The sequence below is a fragment of the Vipera ursinii genome (assembly GCF_947247035.1).
Source record: "Vipera ursinii genome assembly, chromosome: 1".
Classification (NCBI taxonomy): domain Eukaryota; kingdom Metazoa; phylum Chordata; class Lepidosauria; order Squamata; family Viperidae; genus Vipera; species Vipera ursinii.
In genome coordinates this window covers 1,302,551-1,325,619 of record NC_139512.1, presented here as the reverse complement: position 1 = coordinate 1,325,619, position 23,069 = coordinate 1,302,551, and the positions used below count along the sequence as shown (strand labels likewise).

General features: G+C 46.0%; 1 protein-coding gene across 2 annotated transcripts in view; it reads right to left on the bottom strand.

Annotated features, from left to right (window-relative positions):
* The window catches only part of ZNF414 (zinc finger protein 414), a 35,357-nt gene extending 15,325 nt beyond the window's left edge, over positions 1 to 20,032 (bottom strand). The window contains exon 1 of one of the 2 annotated variants that reach the window (XM_083373828.1): positions 19,476 to 20,032. Coding sequence is in view for 1 of the 2 variants with exons in the window: in XM_083373827.1 (XP_083229953.1) it covers positions 4,603 to 4,605 (3 nt within the window). In the remaining variant the exon portion in view is untranslated. Of the gene's footprint in view, positions 1 to 4,602; positions 4,670 to 19,475 lie in introns of those variants that run through there. The other variant, XM_083373827.1, reaches the window with a different exon arrangement.
* Positions 20,033 to 23,069: the final 3,037 nt, after the last annotated feature.

The window sequence follows — 23,069 nt, the reverse complement described above, 5'->3', positions numbered from 1 at the left end:
AGGAAGTTTCTCCTTAATTCCAGGTTGCTTCTCTCTTTGATCAGTTTCCAACCTTTGTTTCTGGTCCTGCCATCTGGTGCTTTGTAGAATAATGTGGCCCCCTCTTCTTTGTGGCAGCCCCTCAAATACTGGAATACTGCTATCATGTCTCCCCTATTTTTTCTTTTCTTTAGACTAGCCAAACTCAGCTGTTCTTTGTAGGTTTTAGTTTCCAGGCCTCTGATCATCTTAGTTGCTCTTCTCTGAACTTTTTTTTTCCAAACTCTCAACATCTTTTTTGTAATATGGTGAGCAAAATTGGTTGTAGTATTCCAGGTGTGGTCTTACTAGGGTTTTATAAATCGGTACTAATACTTCGCACGATCTTGATTCTATGCCTCTCTTTATACAACCCAGGATTATATTAGCTTTTTAAGTTGCTGCTATAAACTGCTGTCTCATGGTCAAGTGATTGTCCACTAAGACTCCAAGGTCCCTCTCACAGTTACTGTTGGTTTTTTTAAATTCCATTTATATCCCGCCCTTCTCCGAAGACTCAGGGTGGCTTACAAGCTTAGCAGTAGCCTTCATTCTATGTATATGCCTGCTTATTAGGGCTTTCACACACACACCCCCAAGCGGCATTATTACAAAGTCAGCTTAATTGACCCCAACAATCTGGGTCCTCATTTTACCTACCTCGGAAGGATGGAAGGCTGAGTCAACCTTGAGCCTGGTGGGACTCGAACCTGCACTAATTGCAGGCAGCTGGTGTTACTTAAGGAGGCATTAGCCCACTGCTCCACCAAGGCTCTTTTACTGTTTTTGAGCCAGGTCTCGCCCAATCTGTACTTGTATCTTTGATTTTTCCTGACTAAATGTAAAACTTTGCTTTTCTCCACACTGAAACTCGTTTTGTTGGATAGGGCCCATTGTTTAAGTTTGTGAAGATCTTTTTGGATCCTGAGTTTTCCAGGATATTGGCTACTCCTGCCAGTTTAGTGTCAACAGCAAATTTGATGAGTTCCCCTTCATTCCCTCATCTAAGTCATTGAAGAGTATTGAATATTGAAGAGTAGTGGGCCTAAGACGGAACCCTGTGGTACCCCACTGCTTACTTCTCTCCATGTGGATGTGGTGCCATTGAGGATTACTCGCTGAGTACAGTTTGCCAGCTAGCTACAGATCCATCTGGTGGTGATGTTGTCTATTCCACCTTTTTCTAGCTTACCAAGTAGTAGGTTGTGGTCTTCTTTATCAAATGCCTTACTGAAATCTAAGTCTACTACGTCCACAGCATTTCGCTGGTCTACTAGTTTAGTCGCTTTATGAAAGAATGAAATAAGATTGGTTTGGCATGATCTGTTTTTAACAAATTTTATTCCTTGCTTACTTCCTGCAGCCATTCTTTTCTCCCTGCTTTCCTAATATTAATTTCTATTTATGTATTTGGTGTCTTCAAGTTAGCACTGACTACTGGCAACTGCCTGAACTAGTTTTTTCAGCAAGGTTTTTCAGAAGTGCTTTACCCCTGCTCTCTTTCTAGGATTGAAAGAGAGTAACTGGCCTAGGTCCCCCAGCTTGTTCCACGCCTTAAGGCACGGATGCCAAACTCGCCATGTCACGTCTTGTGACATATCGCAACTTTTTTTTTTTTTTGCATTGCCGAAGCTGGGGTTGGCGCAGCCTCCATATGATGCAACCAGTCCGCAGGCCGGCAGTTTGAGTTTCCCAATGTCTAGTCTGATACCTGAACCATTCAATCAACCTGAACCTGTAGTTTTAGCTAGCATACTACAATAGATAAAGGTTTCTCTCAGAATAAGAAATTTGGTTGCAAGGAAATTAAAACACAAATCTGCTACTAGATGGAAATTGCTCCTAATCTTGCAATACTTCAAAATTAACAAATCAGAACTTGAGGACACCTCTTTCCTCTCCTTCCCATTCTTTTACAATTCACTATGTATAACAGTTCTTTTCTTGGCAGACATTGAAAGACATATTTAAAGGAAGAATAAACGTGCAGATCACTTCTTATTGTCAGTGGTATAATAGAAACTTTGTCAAACCAATATCCATTTCTGGGTTGTTACATATGCATGTATGAGTATAGAAAATATGGTGAAGACCATATTTAATGCTACATCCACAGAATGAAAGTTCTGTTTGATTTTAAATACAAACATAAGCAAAATGGCCATTTACTGCTTAAAAATATTTGACAACATAATAACCTGGTGATATAGATTAATATTTGAAGTTCCTTCACTGAAAAAACACTCTATTTAGCTCCAGGTTAATAGAATAAAACAGCTATTTCACACTGGCATCTTGTTTTGCAATTCCTCCAGCAGGTAAAAGCATTTTCCAGGTCAGCAATAAAGCAACTGAATACGTTCTCTTATTGGTATCTGCATAATGCTGTTTTGGTATTGGGCTTGCATTATTACTGTATATGATACAACTTTGCATCTGAAGCAGTAGGGTTGGTAAAAGTAGGTGTGTGTCTATGTAAATATATATCACACCTCTCTGAGTGTGAATATAGGAACTAAAAAAAGATTTTCCTCCCAAGTTGCCTGAACTCCCCAATTAAGCTTTAAGTTAAGTAGGTCAGATTTCATCAACCTGATGCCATCCAAATATATTGGACTTCCATAATCTCTAAGCAGCATGGCCAATGATGCAGAGTATAATAGGATAAATCAATACAGATGGAAGTCACCCCATTGGACAAGGTTATACTTCATAAACAGAACATAGCCTTATACATATTTTTTTCATAGTGATTTTCCAAGGAATTACATCATAAAACTCAAGTTAGAGTCAATAAAATATGCAAAATATAAAACCAGCATCAGTGAAGGAGGAAAAATGGACCAGCAACCAGAACTTTACAATTAGCAAAAGTGAATCAAAATTTCCATTGGCCTCTGGATTCAAAGGAGTAATGCTTCAAGCCACACCAATTCATCTACAGAAAGGAATGGAAAAAAACACTTTGGCTAGCAACTTATTCCAGTAATTCAAATCAGTTCTAGCCACAAAGCTGTCTGCAAGCAGTTTCCTTGAATTATTCAACTTGGAAAAGACCAAAAAAAAAACAACCACCTGTTTTAATAATATCTTCCTGTTAACTCCCTATATCTAATTGACAAAGCTGTGCAAATTGTGATGTGTATACCTATTGTCTCAACAGACTTCCCACATAAAATTTAAACCAGTGAAAAATACCTAATATTTTTCAAAGTATGCAGTACACAAAAACAGAGCGTTATTAGGAACACCAGACAACAACCTGGTAAGATAGGAGGGCACGTTCAGATACAAGCCCTGTTGGAAAAAAAGACAACTGCTGTGGAATTTAGTCTCTAATTCAGGGGTCTTCAAACTTGGCCCTTTTATGACTTGTGGACTTCAACTCCCAGAATTCCTCAGCCAGGCATGCTGGCTGAGGAATTCTGGGAGTTGAAGTCCACAAGTCGTTAAAAAAGGCCAAGTTTGAAGATCCCTGCTCTAATTCAATTTTCCCAACCTGGCTGGCTGAAGAATTCTGGGAGTTGAAGTCCACACATCTGAAAGGGGTCAAGGCTGAGGAAACACTGCTCTAATCTGGGAATACCTTGGTGGAGCAGTGGAGCCTTGGTGGAGCAGTGGGCTGATGCCTCCTTAAGTAACACCAGCTGCCTGCAATTAGTGCAGGTTCGCATCCCACCAGGCTCAAGGTTGACTCAGCCTTCCATCCTTCCCAGGTAGGTAAAATGAGGACCCAGATTGTTGGGGGCAATTAAGCTGACTTTGTAATAATGCCGCTTGGGTGTGTGTGTGAAAGCCCCTAATAAGCAGGCATATACATAGAATGAAGGCCACTGCTAAGCTTGTAAGCCGCCCTGAGTCTTTGGAGAAGGGCGGGATATAAATGGAATTAAAATAAATAAATAAAAAATAAAAAAATACCCACCCCCACGTAAATATCCTCAAACTGTCACCTCCGAATTCAGGGCAGATCTCTCTGCTCTTTTCTGCCCCGACGCGGCAAAGCCTTTTAAAGCCTTTCCTTAGCTTAGCAATTTGCGCGAAATCAGATCGAAAAGAAGCAAGTCAATTTCCCCAAAGCAGCCGCCGTGACTTCTCCCCTTCCGGGCCTTTTAGGGCCATTTCCCAAACCACGCACAGCAGCCCCAGTGGGCAAACTTGCAAAAAAACCACGCTTCCCACGATCGCGGCGGAAAAATAAAATAAAATAAAATAAATGTGGAAAGCGGGGCTCGCATTTCAAAACAACGACGACGACGACGACGAAACCAAATTGAAACGGGAGATTTTCCTAGACCAGGGGTAGGCAACCTTGGCTCTTTTATGACTCGTGGACTTCAACTCCCAGAATTCCTGAGCCAGCATAGCTGGCTCAGGAATTCTGGGAGTTGAAGTCCACGAGTCATAAAAGAGCCAAGGTTGCCTACCCCTGGTCCTAGACACAGCAGGGCCCCGGAGTGAGGGAGAGAAAAGAGACCCTACAAGAGCGCGAGGTTTTTAAAAGAACCACCCCCCCCCACACACACACACAGAGACACAAACACACAAAAACACACACACCCCTTTCTCAACCAGCCCACCTACCATTTCTCAGTCGGGAAGGGAGAGCGAGCTGGCCGGGTTTGGCGCAGACGTTGCTGCTTTTCCCAAAGAATGATTTATATATTTAAAAGAGGGGGGGGGGGGTTTCCAAAAAAAAAATTAAATCCTGGGGGGGGGAGGAAGAGAGGGAGATCAGCGGCGACTCCACCAGCATCAAAGGCGGAAAAAGAGGTTACATTGTAGCCATTTTAACGCGGTCGCAGCTGTCGCGAGATCGGAAGTGGGGGGGAGACAGAGAGAGAGAGAGAGGGAGGGGTTTTTCAAAGGGAGGGAGGGAGGCCGCGTCAGAGGCTCCCCCCAGCGGTGCGAGAGAGGGGAGGGGGGGGAGGGGAAGGGGGGGGAGGGGAGGGGGGAAAGATGGCCCAGAAGCCGAGTTTTTAAGAAGGAAGCGACTTGCCAGCCTCCCCCCCCCTTGGCACCTCCTAAACACGCTTCGCTCAAACTTGAGGTAAAAAACGTACGGCCCGTGAACAGGCGGGCAATCTCAGAAGCCCGCACGTGAAAGAAAGGCCAAAAAACAAAAAACAAAAACAAAAAAAAAGAATCCGGGAACTTCTAAAACAGGGGTCTTCAAACCCGGCCCTTTTATGACTCATGGACTTCAACTCCCAGAATTCCTCAGCTAGCATGTCTGGCTGAGGAATTCTGGGAGTTGAAGTCCATGAGTCATAAAAGGGCCGAGTTTGAAGACCGCTGTTCTAAAAGGTGGGAACAGAAGACAGGGTAAAGTTCAGCCGCTGAAGGTCTATGGCAGGGGTAGGCAACCTCGGCTCTTTTATGACTCGTGGACTTCAACTCCCAGAATTCTTCAGCCAAGCACATTGTCTGAGGAATTCTGGGAGTTGAAGTCCACGAGTCATAAAAGAGCCGAGGTTGCCTACCCCTGGTCTATGGAGATTATCGGTCATCCAGGTCACGGCTGTCGCAAAGGTGCTTTTTCCAAGAAGCAACTGGACTGCCTTTTTGTTTTTTTCCTTGGAAGACATTTCGCTTCTCATCCAAGAAGCTTCTTCAGGTCTGACTGGATGGTGGGGAATGGAAGGATTGAATAGGCCTTGTCGTTTGCATTCTTTGAAAGAGCGCCAACATCCTGCAGGAAGCACAGCTCCACACCCACAGTCCTTTCAGCAGTTCCAAGAAGGCTCCACACCCATTGGCATTACTCAGGTGACCCTGAGGACATGGACAAACCTCCAAGTGGCCCTCCAGGACTCTCTAAAAGAATGCAAATGACCAGCTGTCTGCAAGGAGTATAAATCCTTCCACTCCCCATCATTCAGTCCGCAGCTGAAGAAGCTCCTTGGATGAGAAGCAAAATGTTTTCAAAGAAAAACAAGGAAGTCCAGTTGCCTCTTGAAAAAGCACCTTTGGGATTTAGTCACTAAAATAACTTTCAAAATCTTTTTATATATATACGCAGTCATGCCTACAATGAAGGGTGGCTACAGTGTTTGTTTTTAAATGCAGTTCAGTCCCATCTCTAAGACACTGCTTTATTTAAAACAAATGCGCCTAGGATAATGGCTATGGCTATGGCTATGCGTCAATCTTTCTGCTAGTATCAGGAGGGGTATTCAAAGATGCCCACACGCAAACAAGAAGCGGACAGGCAGAATAACAACAACAACAGCAACAACAAAGTTGGAAGGGACCTTGGAGGTCATCTAGTCCAACCCCTTGCTCAGGCAGGAAACCCTATACCATTTCGGACAAATGGCTGTCCAGTCTCTTCTTAAAAACTTCCAGTGTTAGAGCATTCACTGCTTCTGGAGGCAGGTTAGCAGCAGGGTCTCCTGTATTCAATGGAAGGATAACCAAAAAAATACGGGAAGCATACAGACCCTGTACTGCCCTTCCTCCCACCTGGCTCTGTCAAATATTAGTATGTATGAGGTGGCCCTGGAAAATCAGGAAAGTGAAATTTGCCATGGATGGAATGGCATGGCCTGTCAGGGCACAGCTGTTTAAACCCACATCTAAATCATAACCATCCGCAGCTCAACAACATAAGGCTGATTTGCATATAGATAAAAACCTTCAAACCTGGTTTTAATGCAGCTGCACATGCACATGCTTATCATGTACCTATGCGAAGAATAAAGACCTTTTCCTGTCTGAACTATAAACTGCTAATATATTCAAACCTACATACCCACCCACAAAAGCCTACGGCCGTATCCCAGCAGCTGCAGATGTAAAAACAGCCGCTTCTTTTGCAGAGGATGCAAAAGAGAGGAATATATTTAAGGTTAGAACAAAGGAGCTTCCAATAGCAGACTGTGTAGCTGTTCTTCTCAGCTGCGCTTTGATAATACATGTCCCGCAAATGGAAGTCTCTTTCTAAAAATTAGAATCTGAACTTGCTGGATCAGCCGGGGGGAAAAAAGGACTATATAGATTAGGTTTCACCCCTCCTCCCCACCCGCCGCCCATCCATTCAGCTCTCTGATGCCACGAAGAACAAAAGAAAGTCCCCCCAGACAAAGACAGGGAATGGCCACCACTTGATATATGCCGTGACAGCTGAAATGAAGAGCAGGGGATGGCACTTTCTCTCCCTGTTCTAAACCAGCCCTCTTCTCGCACCCCTAATCAAAGGAAGAGTCTGGAAAGCGTCCAAGATCAAAAGGCTTCTGCCAAGTTTTAATTACACTGTTACAAAAATACAAGAGCTTGACTTCTCAAAGAAAAAGTTGCTTTCAGCAACTAGCCCCTCCCCAAACACTTCTTTTATAGAGAGCTCAGGGCGTGGTCTCCCTGTGCCTCCTCCCGAGGAGTCCCATAGCCTTCCTTTGTTTGTCCCTGCTCGTCTGCCTCCTGCGTCGGGCGTCCTTGAACAAGGCCAGCTGTGGGTCATCATCCTCCGCACTCTCGGGCTCACACAGCTGAGAAGAGGTTCCCGGCTGAGGACTCTGCAAAGTCTCCAAACCATCATCAGCCGGTTCGTTTCCCTCCTCCCCCACATCTGAGTCCTCCGATACATCGGACCCGGCTGTCGGGCCCACAGGCTGGCCCTGAGTCACAACACTATCCCGCACCGCAGGGCCCTTCCCCCGGGTCTGCCGATCCGGATGCGGTCGGGATGGGAACTGTTCGTGAAAAGCAGTCACCAACGCAGGGGCATGAACGGCGGTCGCGTCTTCCCATGTGAAGTCCTCCGGCCCGTACCCTTTCCACTCGATCAGGTACTGGAAGCGACCTTTCAGCCAGCGGGAATCCCTGATGCTGGCGACCTCGTACTCGGGGGTGCTGTCGCCATCACGAGGTCCTGATGGGGGAGGTTCCGCTTGGCGAAGTGGACAAGCCGGTTGTTCGGGGACCAACAAGGACCGATGGAAGACGGGGTGCACGCGCAGGGAACGTGGCAGAGTTAAACGATAGGCGACCGGGTTGATGACGGCCTCGACTGGGAACGGTCCAAGGTAACGGTGGTCCAGCTTCCTCGCCGGCCGAGTGGATGGTAGGTTCCTGGTGGACAGCCAGACCCGATCCCCCACCGATAATGGAGGCGTATCCCTTCTCGACCGATCGGCGAACCTCTTGTAGTCGGCCTTGGCCTTCTCCAGCTGCCGTCGCACCAACCGATGGATCGCCTGTAACTCCGCCATGAATTCGTTCGCTGCCGGCTCCGGTGAGTCCACGGGAGAAAGGGGGAAAAACCGAGGGTGATAACCCACATTGGCCAAGAACGGTGTCATCTGCGTGGAGGTGTGCTGCGAGTTGTTAAAGGCAAACTCGGCTATGGCCAAATAGTCCACCCAATTGTCCTGCTGCAGGTTAACGTAGCAGCGCAGATACTGCTCCAAAATGCCGATGACCTTCTCGGTACCCCCGTCGGTCTGAGGATGATGCGCGGACGAGAGGCAAACCTTAATGTCCAACGCCCGCATCAACTCCTGCCAGAAGCGGGCTGTAAACTGGGCCCCCCTATCGGAGACGACTCTATCGGGAAGGCCGTGCAGCCGGAACACCTGTTGGATGAACATGCGACTAGTGGCGCGAGCTGACGGTAAGCCGCGACAGGGGATGAAGTGCGCCATCTTGGTCAACATGTCCACCACCACAAACACTGTCGTGAAGCCGGAGGATGGGGGTAGATCCGTCAGAAAGTCCATGGACACAGCCCCCCAGGGTCTCTTGGGCGTTGGCAAAGGCTGCAGTAAACCAGGCGGGGCCCCTGTCGCTGACTTGGCCTGCCTGCATGGGACGCAGGAGGTGACATAAGACTGGACATCGTGTCGGACTCGGGGCCACCAGAATGTACGGGAGACCAGGTTCAGAGTCTTGAACAGGCCAAAATGCCCCGCAGCCGGGTTATCATGACATTGGCTGAGGACGAGTCCCCTGAGTGGCCCTCCTGGAACATAGAGCCGGTCACGATAATACAGGAGTCCATCCGTGACCGACCAAGGCGAATCTGGCCCCACCTCTTCCTTCCGCTGAGCCACCCACGCCTCCTGCTGCTGCGCCTCCCGGATCCGAGCCCGTATATCCACCGGCTCCCGCACCGCAGCAAAAGACTCGACGGGGATCACGGTCCTGGGCGGAAGCTTGTCTTCCACTCGGGTGTACTCGGGCTTCCTGGACAGAGCATCCGCTCTCTGGTTGTGCCCGCTTGGTATGTACCGCACCCGGAAGTCAAACCTCGCAAAGAAGAGGGACCACCGGATCTGGCGTTGGTTCAAATTCCGAGCGGTCTGCAGGCTTTCCAGATTCTTGTGGTCCGTCCGGACCTCGATTTGATGCCGCGCCCCCTCCAGATGATGCCTCCAAGCCTCGAACGCCGCCTTGATGGCCAGCAGCTCCTTCTCCCAGATGGTATAGTTGCGCTCCGAGGGATTCAATTTCCGTGAGTGATACGCGCAAGGGAAAAGGGTACCGTTGGGCGTCGCTGCCTGAAGTAACACGGCCCCAATGGCAATGTCGGAGGCGTCCGCCTCCACGACAAATGGCCGTTGCGGGTCAGGATGCTTCAAGATGGGCTCCTTCATGAAGGCGTCCTTCAGAGCTTGGAACGCCTGTTGTTCGGGGGCGTTCCACTGGAACCGAGTCTTCTTCTGCAGGAGCCGGGTGAGGGGGGCTGTCAAGGCAGCAAAGCCAGGGATGAATGTCCGATAGTAGTTGGCAAATCCAAGAAGTCGCTGAATATCCTTCACGCGACGCGGGGGTTGCCAACTCTGCAATGACTCAACTTTACTCGGTTCCATGGCGATGCCCTCAGGAGAAATGCGGTGACCCAGGAAATCAATGGTCACCTGGTAGAACTGGCACTTCTCCAACTTGGCAAACAGCCGATGATTCCGGAGGCGCTGCAGGACCTGACGGAGATGCTGATGATGCGCTTCACGCGACGGGGAGTAAATCAGGATGTCGTCCAGGTAAATCACAACAAACTGGTCCAACAGATCCCGAAAGACGTCATTCATAAAATGCTGAAACACAGCGGGGGCGTTGGTCAGGCCAAACGGCATCACCGTGTACTCGAAATGTCCATAGCGAGTACCAAACGCCGTCTTCCACTCATCACCCGGCCGAACCCTGACGAGGTTGTAAGCTCCACGCAGGTCCAGTTTCGTGAAGATCTTAGCCTCCCGGAGTCGGTCCAAGAGCTCGGGGATGAGGGGCAGCGGGTAGCGGTTACGCACCGTGATAGCGTTGAGTTTCCGGTAGTCACAGCAAAGCCGTAACTCGCCCGACTTCTTTTTGACGAAGAGCACGGGCGCAGACACTGGCGAGGACGAGGGCCGGATGAAACCACGAGCCAAGTTCTTCGTCAGGAAGTCCCGCAATGCAGCCAACTCGGGCTCCGACATGGAGTACAAACGCCCCACTGGGAGAGGCGCATCAGGGACTAGGTCAATGGAGCAGTCGTAGGGCCTGTGCGGGGGTAATTGGTCCGCCTCTGACTCGCTGAACACGTCAGCAAAGTCGGACAGTTCGGGAGGCAAGGAAACCCCTGAGGAACCCTCCACCTGGCCGGCACAGATATGGCGGGTGTGGTCCACGCACTGCAAACTTGGGAAGGTGACCAAGTTCTGAGACCAATAGATCTGTGGATCATGCGCCCGGAGCCACGCCAGTCCCAAGACCACGGGGAAGTGCAGATCCGAAGTGACGTAGAACTGAATGGCCTCCACATGGGTACTGATGGCCATACACACGGGTTGCGTGGCGGCCGTGATAGGCCCGGACAGGAGCACTCGACCATCGATGGTCTCCACAAGCATGGGCGGATCCACTGGACACTGGGGAACAGCCCATTTGGCCACAAAGGCCGAATCCATAAAGTTAGTGGTAGCCCCAGAGTCAATTAAGGCATGGACTGGAATCCCCTCTGACTTGCCAGGGAGGATCAGACGTGCCTCCAAAATCAAATGCCGTGGAGGTTCACAGGCACCGTTGGAACGGCGTCGCTCGGAGTGGATGTTGTGGGTCGCCCGATCTTTCACACCGTCTAGATCGGGCTCGGGCCGTTTCCCGATAACAAAGCAGGGGACTTTCTCAGGGCAGGCTTGGTCACTGACGCCCGCTGACGCTTCTTCGGGCAAGAAGCAGCCAAATGTCCAGGGTCCCCACAGTAAAAACACAACCCCTCCGATCGTCGTCTGTCCATTTCCGTCACCGATAGACGGGACCTGGCGGCACCCAGCTCCATTGGCTCCTCCCTCTGGACCGGGGGCTCACGCACAACAGGGGCGGCAGGGGTCTGTGGGGTGGCACGGCGACTCTTACGCTGCTGCAGCCGGGCATCGATCCGCAGACAAAGATGGATCAGCCCATTCAGGTCTGAGGGAATGTCCACGCGGGCCAGCTCATCCAACATCTCCTCTGACAAGCCATCCTGAAAGGCATCCACGAGCGCAGCCTCATTCCAGGCGGAATCCTGGCTAAGCAGCCGGAAATCGCTGATATAGGCCTGTAGAGGGCGCTGACCCTGCCTCAAAGCTTTCAGGCGTCGGGTGGCCGTCTGTGCCTTAATCGGGTCCTCGTACATGAGGCGCATATGGTCACAAAACCCCCCAAAGTTATCCAACAAAGGGCTAGGCTGTGCCAACAGAGGCGTGCCCCAACGAGCTGCATCTCCCGACAGAAGGCTCAACACGAATCCCACCTTATCTCGGTCAGTGGGGAAATCAGCTGCTTTCACGCTGATATAAAGCTGGCATTGTCCCAGGAAGGCAGGAAACAGTTCTGGATTACCAGCGAATTTATCCGGCATAGCTATCTGACATTTCCTCCTGGGTGGGGGGGCAGCATGTACCTGAGCCTGCAGTTGTGCCACCTGAGTGGCCAGCAAGGTGAGTTGCTGGTTGAGCTGGACATTCTCGGCAAGAAGCTGCTCCATCGTAGTATTAAGGGGTGGGTGGCTGAAAGCAAACTGTTCTAAACCAGCCCTCTTCTCGCACCCCTAATCAAAGGAAGAGTCTGGAAAGCGTCCAAGATCAAAAGGCTTCTGCCAAGTTTTAATTACACTGTTACAAAAATACAAGAGCTTGACTTCTCAAAGAAAAAGTTGCTTTCAGCAACTAGCCCCTCCCCAAACACTTCTTTTATAGAGAGCTCAGGGCGTGGTCTCCCTGTGCCTCCTCCCGAGGAGTCCCATAGCCTTCCTTTGTTTGTCCCTGCTCGTCTGCCTCCTGCGTCGGGCGTCCTTGAACAAGGCCAGCTGTGGGTCATCATCCTCCGCACTCTCGGGCTCACACAGCTGAGAAGAGGTTCCCGGCTGAGGACTCTGCAAAGTCTCCAAACCATCATCAGCCGGTTCGTTTCCCTCCTCCCCCACATCTGAGTCCTCCGATACATCGGACCCGGCTGTCGGGCCCACAGGCTGGCCCTGAGTCACAACACTCCCCTTTGGCATTAGCCCATTCATTTTTTACACCGCCTTTGGATGATAGTAAATTTCCCCCAAAGATCAAGGACGCAGGTGAAAGGAAACTTCCTCAGCACATGCAGATTGCTCTTCTGGCACGTTTGCTTCTCTGAGGCCTGCCGGATAAAAGCTACATTTGGTTTGGTTCACAACACATCAAATAAACCGCAGCTAGGTTTACCTAACACACTAGATTGTAAACTACGACTTTTTCTTCACAATGGCCCAGTTCGCAAGCCTGACCAAGCAAGCCTGAACACGGTGGCTTGAACACTGTGTGCGAACCCAGTCATGGTTTGCAGCGGCTGTCAAAAGCTTTTTCTTGGAAGGGATTGTTATGGCACAGCCCCAGCTATTTCTTTCTGAGTTTGATAAACTGGATTCGCTGTTGGATGGCGACTGGTCTGCAAGCCCACAAATAAAAAGTTCTGTGCCCCCACAGAAAACAAATTGGGTTATAACAGGGACTCCTGAAGATGAAAATAAGACTCTTCCACTAGCGATGCCAACCTCAGGTCATGCCTCGGGTCCTTTTGTTTTCCTTCAAGATAACTGAGTTAGAAATAAGTCACTATGCTTTTTAGCATATGTAGGGGTTATTTATTGCAGGGCTTTTCAACCTTTTCACCCATTGTACCACTTTTAGGATATGGCAACATCTGAGTACCACCAGTCACCTAGCAAGGTGTCAAAAACCTGATAACCAAAAAAAAAAAAAGGAAAGTGAAGTACAGGCAGTCCTCAAGTTACAACAGTTTGCTTAGTGACTGTTTGAAGTTGCAATGGCACTGAAAAAAGTGCCGACCAAGACACCTGCCTGCTGCCCGGCGGCGCTCTTCCTCCTGTCCGAGGTTTTCATTGTTGTGAGCATTTCTGTTGAGGATTGGCGGTGGGGTGGGGGAGTGTTTGGTTTTTATTTCAACCCCCCTCTGCTGGGTGGTTGCAGCAGGTTTTGGTCATTTCTCGTGACCCTGGGACACTGTGACCATCATAAATATGAATCAGTTGTTGATCCTGACGCTTCCGCTGAGCCCTGACAGCCCAGAAGGAGCGCTGATCCTGGCGCTTTCACTGAGCCCTGACATCCCTGCAGCTCCAGCTATCTCTCGCTCAGGCTTGTGCGGTGCTGCCAGCGGTTCAGCTCATTCCCCTCCCCCGCTACTTTTCTAGGATGGTCACGTACCAACTGCCAGGTGCCAATGTACCACAGGTGGTACCCGTACCACTGGTTGAAAAGCCCTGATTTATTGCATGTCTTTTCTCAAGATGGCATGTGTAGTTTCTGCCTTTATTTTACACCTACAGCAGCCATCCTAAGAGGTAAATTGGGTTTAATGGTAGGTGACTCTCACCCAATAAACTGCATGAAATAAAGTGGGAATCCTGAAGTCAGATTTTTGCAGTCCAACGTTCTAGCTCACCACACTCTTTCCTGCACTTTGGACAACCGTGTCTCCGGTTTGGAGAGCCTTCTGTACTTTTCAAAGAATTCCTTTATCACAGCAGTATACAAATGCAATAAATAAGAATAAATATGAGCCCCTGCAGCACTCTTTAAGGGAGTCCGTTACAATAGTGGTAAAAAAGGAAACTACTTCCAAATAAGTAAATAAGTATTTACTCCCAAAAGTAGTAAAAAGTAGTTTACTCCCAAATAAGAAGAGACTGGGCGGCCATTTGTCTGAGGGTTAGCAACCTCTCAAATAATGAGCCCCACAACCTAAGCAGACAGACCCAGGAATGCACATTGAATTCACTGCAATTTATATAAGCCAGGATGAGCATGTATCTGTATTTCCTTTAAGAAAATGGCCTGACCTTCCATGAAATCTACAACCAGTCTTAGAAAGTAAGATAGAAGATCCTCTGAGGTTTTGGATACTGCGATACTAGAACTCGTCATTGTGTAAATTAAACTTCCTCTCCCAATTACTTGATACAATTTAATAAAATGTCAAAACAATTAGAAGCACCTTGCTGGCTTTGGCTGATCGCTGGCCACTAGGAAATCCCCAAGCTACAGAATAGACTGGAAAGTTGAAAAAAAGCATTTAATATTGTTGTCCAAAACTATACAGATATCTACATGTAATAACAGGAGCTGAACTCGACTTCAGTGACGTTCACCTTTTTAAAAGACAGAAAAGTTCATTTCTCTCTGATATCTCAACTGCTGAACATAAATTGCAAACATAATTAAAACTATAAAGTGCTGAAGTGCATTGTGACTAGATGAAATTGCTAAAAAAAAATCTCACCCTTTTATTTTGTGAACAAAATAATAACTTGGGCAGAGGCAGCTTTGAAATGCGGTAGGTCAAAATTCAGTACTGCAGTAAAAGCAAACTACTGATTGAACACCTGAAAATTCACTAACCCAATGACAATTTTATTACATTTGTTATGTCATCTTGCCTGGGGTGTGTGAAAGCCCTAACAAGCAGGCTTATACATAGAATGAAGGCTACTGCTAAGTTTGTAAGCCGCCCTGAGTCTTCGGAGAAGGGTGGGATATAAATGTAATAAAAATAAAATAAATAAATAAATAAATACGTGAGGTTTCCTCTCTGATCCCCCACTTGTCTTTGCTAAGTGGATGAACGAATGAACTTGCAAGTGGCCTTCAGGACGCTATTCTCTCCCAGCCAGGACATATTTAAAAAGCCTAAAAGAAGCCTCTGATCACTGAGATAGAAGTCCCTAAAACACCTGAAACAGAGCCAAAGGTGAGTATTAATGTGACTTCAACCACTGACCAGTCAAGGATTCATCCAGACTCGGCTTTTAAAATCAAACCAAGATTTATTCCGTTGCAGAAAATTAGCAAAGGAACACAAAAGAGTGACAAGTGGAGAAAAATGTGTTTCCACTTACTGAATCTCTCACACAAGTGTATTAACAATTGGAATCAGCTTAGTTCCATATATATATTACCAAGATGTTGATCCCTTGCAAGCATCCTGCTTTGAGTCACCAAATATTATTTAGGAACAAAACTGCATTTTTATTTCCTCACTTTTATTTTATTTTATTTTAATTTTATTTTATTTATTTATTTTCAAGAATCTGCTTTTTGGGAGATCAACCAAGGCTGATCATTGGTTGCAACAGGAATTAACCGACCACCTTGTCATCCAAGCCTAACCTTGTAGGCTGAGAGAGCACAACTGACCCCAAATCATACAGGAGATTTTCATATCTAAAGTGGGACTAGAACTCATAGTCTCCTGGTTTCTGGCTAGGTGCCTTAACCAGTGGACCAAACTGACTTTCCAGAACAAAACTGCACCCGGCATCTTAAACTGAAAATCCTACCCACTCCTCTGAACATATAAAAAAGCAATTAATAGGAGGAAGAGATTATACCCAAAGATGTCATAAATCAAATCATTATTCATTAAAATTTCATTTCATTTCATTTTATTAAATTTATATGCCGCCCTTCTCCCTGAGGACTTAGGGCGGCTCACAACAATAAAAATTTAAAAACATAGAGTAAAAAGTTTAAAAGAGCATTAAACAATAAATACAAAATTACAAAACAATTTAAATGATTCTATGAAGGCTCCATTCTGGCAGATTTGAGTCAGAGGAAAAGGAGAGAGGGGAGGAAAAAGTAAATATGACGGTACTCCTAATCAAAAGACGTTTCTCTCAGTTACTTCTCCATTTCAACCCACAATTTCATTTTTCTTTCTTTCCTGTAAGCTGCAAAAAGAAACTGTAGAAGTTCAACTATTCCCAGTAGAAAGTGATTATGAGTTTCTTGCAAGTCAGTGGCATATTGTTTTTAGTAAACTTTTGACTCCTAGATTGCCTCTAGACAAGCTCTAGACAAGTTCCAAGATGTTTCTTAACACCTTCAGAAGTGGTTGCCAGTTCCTTCTTCCTAGAGCCGAGTGAGAATGACTACCCAAGGTCACCGAGTTGGCTTTGTGCCTAAGGCAAAACAAGAATAGTCTCCTGGTTTCTAGCCTAAGGCCTCAACTGCTACATCAAACTGGCTTGTTTTTATTAAAGGGTGATTTTGTCAATGGCATCTGAATTTACCAGTATTAAGAAGAAGGCACACAATCTCTGCCTCTACCAAAACAGGAAAACATAGCTGTTCTCTCTCCCCCCCAAAACAGAGAGGTCCTGACCTGTATATAACTGGCTAAACTAAAGTAACAGGAAAAATGCCCTAATGTTTACAAAAGCTAATGGAATAAAATTTAATTACAAATCCCCAGCTTTAAATCAAATAACATTTAGTCCATTAGGCCTTAAGACTGTTATCTAAAGCTTTAAAGGAACATATACTTTTCACTGAAGAAGAGCTATATGAAATTCTGTTTCCGTGAAGTGTGCAGAATCTTCAATTATTATAACAAAGAGAATTGGAGTTCCTAGCTCTCATATCCGCAAAGTTATCAAAAGTTGCAAGCAGATGCTAACCATACAGATATCACGATTAAGGCATCCTGTTTGTTGTGACAATCAGCATTCTGAGGAATATGTTTTTGTTTGAGACAGGCAAATTCTGTCAATACTCTTATTAGAAATGAAAAACAGGTGTTGAAACTTCATTCACCCTAGTTTTCTAGAGTAGAATGTTTCCTCTTTCTTTAAAGTGGTGATGATGGTGGTGCTAGGGATAGCAAATTCATATTATAATGCAAAACAGTTCTCCATTACTACCCCTTTTAAAGTATATTGTTCTCAAAATGCAACTCGATAGGAGTACACTTGAACAGTTAAAACAGACAAATTTGGGGATGCTTGTCATAGCTCAAGATTCTATAGAAACAAGCCTTTGGCACTAGAAAAGGCCTTAACTGTGTTTTGCCCTTGGGACTGAGCATCAATACCTTGTAGACAAAAACCAGACCTCAAGAGACTTTTCTCCATATCAGCTTGTAGGGGAAAAGGGTAGGGCTTTCAGGAAAACAGTTTCATTTTGGTTTCTATCAACTGCAAGAATCTCTTCATGATCTCTTTCAAGTACCAGTTCATTGGTACTTTGACCAATCAGGCTGAATACTATAGACTTAAGTAACGAACTTCTGGAACCTAACATCTGCAAATGATGCAGCAAAATTATCCTCCAATTCATGCTGCCATTCTGGCATCTCCATGGGCCCAATGTTTCTTCCTTTTACATGGCTGTTTTACCAACTCCACCCTGAAGCCTACATAATGAATATGTCACTAACATGAACTCCGGAAGTTATTCTACGTTTAGCTAACAATGCCAGTATTTGTCTCAACAGTCTTGGATTTTTTATCATTCAGAGCAGCAGAAGCAAAGTTAACAGCAGATGCTGCTGTCTCTTCTTATTCTTCAAGATCTTACAATGCGGCATTCACTGATATGTCACCTGTTCATGGGATATCCATATATTCAGTATAGCTTCAGTGCTATTTGAACTGCTATGAGCCTTGGTGGAGCAGTGGGCTAATGCCTCCTTAAGTAACACCAGCTGCCTGCAATTAGTGCAGGTTCGCATCCCACCAGGCTCAAGGTTGACTCAGCCTTCCATCCTCCCGAGGTAGGTAAAATGAGGACCCAGATTGTTGGGGGCAATTAAGCTGACTTTGTAATAATGCCGCTTGGGGTGTGTGTGAAAGCCCTAATAAGCAGGCATATACATAGAATGAAGGCTACTGCTAAGCTTGTAAGCCGCCCTGAGTCTTCGGAGAAGGGCGGGATATAAATGGAATTAAAATAAAATAAAATAAATAAACTCACTTCTGTAATGGAGCCAATGCCCATATGTCTTCCAGTTCTTTCATTTTTAAATGAACCCATATCTCACACCTCAAATCATTGTCTCAAGAAATGCTGGATTATTTGTTTTGTGGGTCTTCATCAGAATTCTGCTACTGAATTGCTCTCCTTCATGTCTGATCAGGTTCTGATCATTTTGCTTCTGCTCTATACTCGCTCATATCTCCATCATGGATCTGTACTAAATCTAATTGGCTTTGAGTACTGAAGTCCCTAGCTCCCACTCATCTTTTTGACTTGAGTTGCTCAAACCATTCTGATTTCTAGTGAAATTATCCTGTCCTCTACAGCTGCTCTCACCTTTTTCTCCTCAGGCTGGACTGATGCTGTTTTTGGGACACTCCACCTGCTACCACCTTCAAAAGAACCCATGCTGCAATTCAGTGCAGGTAGTCCTCGACTTACGATCACAACTGAGCCAAAAGTTTCTATCGTCAAGTGAGATATATGTGAAGTGAGTTTTTGCACCATTTTATGATTTTTCTTGCCACAGCTGTTAAGTGAATCATTGCCACTGATAAATTAGTAACCCGGCTGTTAAGTGAATCTGGCTTCCCCATTGACTTTACTTGTCAGAACATCGCAAAAGGGGATCACATGCCCTTGGGACACAGCAATGGTCATAAACATAAACCAGTTGCCAAGCATCTGAATTTTGATCACATGATCGTGGGGAACGCTGCAAAGGTCGTTAACTGTGAAAAACAGCCATAGAGCCTTGGTGGAGCAGAGGGCTAATGCCTCCTTAAGTAACACCAGCTGCCTGCAATTAGTGCAGGTTCGCATCCCACCAGGCTCAAGGTTGACTCAGCCTTCCATCCTTCCGAGGTAGGTAAAATGAGGACCCAGATTGTTGGGGGCAATAAGTTGACTTTGTAATAATGCCGCTTGGGGTGTGTGTGTGAAAGCCCTAATAAGCAGGCATATACATAGAATGAAGGCTACTGCTAAGCTTGTAAGCCGCCCTGAGTCTTCGGAGAAGGGCGGGATATAAATGGAATTAAAATTAAAAAAAATAAAATAAAAATAAGTCACAATTTTCTGTGCTGCTGTAACTTTGAACGGCCACTAAATGCACTGTTGTAAGTTGAGGACTACCTGTGTAGCTCTGGCTTCTGATGCAGTTTTCTTAGGTCATTCTTGAGTGGCAGAGAGTCATGCGATTGCTGTGGGGTGGGGTGGGGTGAGGTGGGGTAGGCATTGCTATCTTACCTTAAGGTCTGTTCTGACCGATCTACTTTCTGTCGGTAGGCTGTTGGGGTTCCTCCCTTTTTTGGGCTATTCCACCTGTTTTTTCCTCAAATGCAGTGCGAGTCCCGTTCTAGCAGATCCGGTCTTCCTCTTCAGGCTGCCCCCATCTACTTCGAGTTCCTTCGTGGCGCCACGGAGACTCTCCCTTTCCTTATGTCCGCCCTCGCATTCCCCCACCTGCTTTCAACCGCGGTTAGAGGAGTTCATCAGTTTCGCGGCGGGGCCCAAACTTCGCTCCTGGATGGAGAAAAAAAGGTGGCGGCAGCGGCGGAAGCAGCAGCGCGAGCGACAACTAACCGCAGCCGCCTCTCGCTTCCCTCCCTCCCTGCAGGGGCCATCCCCTCCGGGTTCCCAAGCCGACTTGCTTGGCTCTCGGCCAGCGGCTCGCAGGGGCATCTCTTGGGCGAAGGAAAAAAGGAGTCGGTGCTCCAGCGGCTCGGGAGATCGTGGACCACTTTAACAGCGGCGCGCAGGAACCTCAGCCGAAAGCCCGCCAGTTTCATTGCAGAAGTTGTGAGGTGTCCTCCGGAAGTAGTTAGTATCACTTCCCGAGCCGATTCGGGGTTACCGTGGAAACCTAGGATGCTTTCTCCCAAAGTTATAGAGAGTGGCTAGAGCAGGGGTAGGCAACCTCGGCTCTTTTATGACTCATGGACTTCAATTCCCAGAATTCCTGAGCCAGCGTAGCTGGCTCAGGAATTCTGGGAGTTGAAGTCCATGAGTCATAAAAGAGCCGAGGTTGCCTACCCCTGGGCTAGAGCGTTTCCCAGTCTGAGCAACTTTTAGGTGTGTGGACTTCCGCGCTTCGGCCAGCATGCTAGTATTTACTCCATACAGTTTAAAGTTGCTGAGGTTGATAAACATGTATATTTCCAGAATAGATAATCACTTATACGTATTATACCTAACATTTTCAAAACCACAAAGAAGGAAGGCAAAGGAAGAGGGATTGAAAAGGAAAATAATACAGCTATTGAGAATCTCCATAGCTCAATCGTTATTCAAGTATATAGAAAAGTGTTTTGGCTCTACACACCACCAGACACTCATACACTGTGTGTGTGTGTGTGTGTGTGTGCGCACGCGCACGTGCCTTTTTAAGATCCATTGAGAAAATATAATATTCTGCCTTTTTAATATTGCCTTCTCTGGGGGGTGACTTCCCACAGTATTATTAATAGTGAACTAGTGAACAGTTTTTTTAATTTTTTTTATTTTAATTCCATTTATATCCCGCCCTTCTCCGAAGACTCAGGGCGGCTTACAAGCCTTCATTCTATGTATATGCCTGCTTATTAGGGCTTTCACACACACCCCCAAGCGGCATTATTACAAAGTCAGCTTATTGCCCCCAACAATCTGGGTCCTCATTTTACCTACCTCGGAAGGATGGAAGGCTGAGTCAACCTTGAGCCTGGTGGGATGCGAACCTGCACTAATTGCAGGCAGCTGGTGTTACTTAAGGAGGCATTAGCCCACTGCTCCACCAAGGCTCCACCAGCTTGGGGAAGGTTATTCCAATTAATATATCATCATTTTAGTCATTGTCTATCCACTGCAGGATGAAGGCCTCTTCTGCATGTTTCCAATCTATACGGTCCTGAGCTTACTTTTGCCAATTGGGCCCGCAATGCTGATGTCATCAATCCATCTTGTTTTAGGTCTCTTTCATGGACACTTTAGTAGATCTTGTCCTCCTCCTCCTCCTTCCTCTTTGGGTGTTTAAGGAGATACAAAGCTCTGGTTCTTATTCTTCTGGCAGTATCAACCATTGTTAATTGATTTTGTTGTAGCATGTTGTGTCTCCATTTTGCCTTTTGTTCTTTGAACTTTTTTTTTGTATATGCCTTGTACAGTATGGAATCTCATGACAGCCTCTCCAGGTGAGCACCATTTTATTTGCTGTTTTTGTATGTAATTTAAGATAGGTTCTATGCCGGGTCTTTCTCTTATGATCTCATTTCTGATTTTATCTCTTGTGGTCACTCCAGCAGCTTCCTCAAACATTTCATTTCATAAATGCATGTAGAAAACAATATATTAATATATCATCCCTCCTACAGAGGTCTGATCTGGAGTCATATCTTTGTTTCCCCAAGTGGCCTCAACCCAATATTTTTTTTTTAGATTACATTTGCTGCAACCTATAACCAAAGTTATGGCAAACATAAATGGGTTACTCCAAATAAAATTTATTATATAAATAATATGAGAAAGCAGAGTATCATCCAGCATTATAGGTCTCTTTGAAAAAATCAGAACAATATATGGTTGTTTTACAATTATATATTATTATTAGCCTGAATCAATCCATTGCAGAATGAAGCCCTCTTTGTTGAAAGTTATGAAGGTAATCTACTATGTTTGTACACTGCAGGCTGATAAGATTTTTTTCAGCTTCCCAGTCAAAGAGAAAACATAGCCCAAAGTGACCCAAAGCAGCTTCCATGCCCAAGGGAGAACTAGAACTCCTAGCCTCCAAGCTTCAGATCAAGCACCTTTATCCACTACACCAAGCAAGTTATTAAGTTATTCAACAAAACAGGTAGTCCTCAACTTACAACCACAATGGAACCCAAAATTTCTGTTGCTCAGTGAGACAGTTAAGTGAGCTTTACCCCCATTTTACAACCTTTCTTGTCATAGTTATTAAGTGAATCACTGCAGTTGTTAAAATTAGTAACATGATTGCTAAGTGAATCGGGCTTCCCCATTATTTTGCTCGTCAGAAGGTTGCAAAAGGAGATCACGACTCCAGGATACTGCAACCATCATAAATGCATACCTGTTGTCAAGGCCTAAATTTTGATCATGTGATCATGGGAATGCTGCAATGGTTAAGTGTGAAAAATGGTCATAAGTCACTTTTTCAGTGCCGTTGTAACTCTGAAGGGTCACTAAATTAATGGTTGTAAGTTGAGGACTACCTATAAGTCTAGTCAGCTTATATAATACAGCTAACAAAATACAAAAATGACAAACAAAACCAATTATATAGTTGATGCATGTCAGGGGTATAGGTAATACAGACCTAGTGCCAGCAGAGTCAACAGAGAAACTTTATTGTACAAAAAAAACATTATTGTACATAAATTACTCTATTTTAGACCTGGTTCCCACCAGATCTATTGGACCTGTAATTTAGAATACACAGGAAAAAAACCTGACATGGCATTCTGGAAGGTTACATGTGGAAACCCCCAGTTTGAGAAGCCTGCTTTAGCTCATTGTGATGAGAACAAACTGACTAGGCTGATGTGATAAGGTTCCTTCATGTCTTGTGTCCTCTGGGAAGAAGAGAGAAGAAAAGATTCTCTATGCTTTGTTAAAACACCAAGGCTGTGAAAGGGTGCACTGACCCAGAAGAAGGCATGATGTCATCAATCCCACCTCCCCTTCCTTCATGACTCCATTCCTTTGTGAAGGCAAAGGTCATCATTGCCGTCATAGAGGGAGCACATGTGGGCAAATGCCCCAGCTCAGATAGCCAGGAACAGGATAAGTAGGGTTATGTTGAAGGAGAGGATAACGTGGATATTCTGGGACACAGTGAGT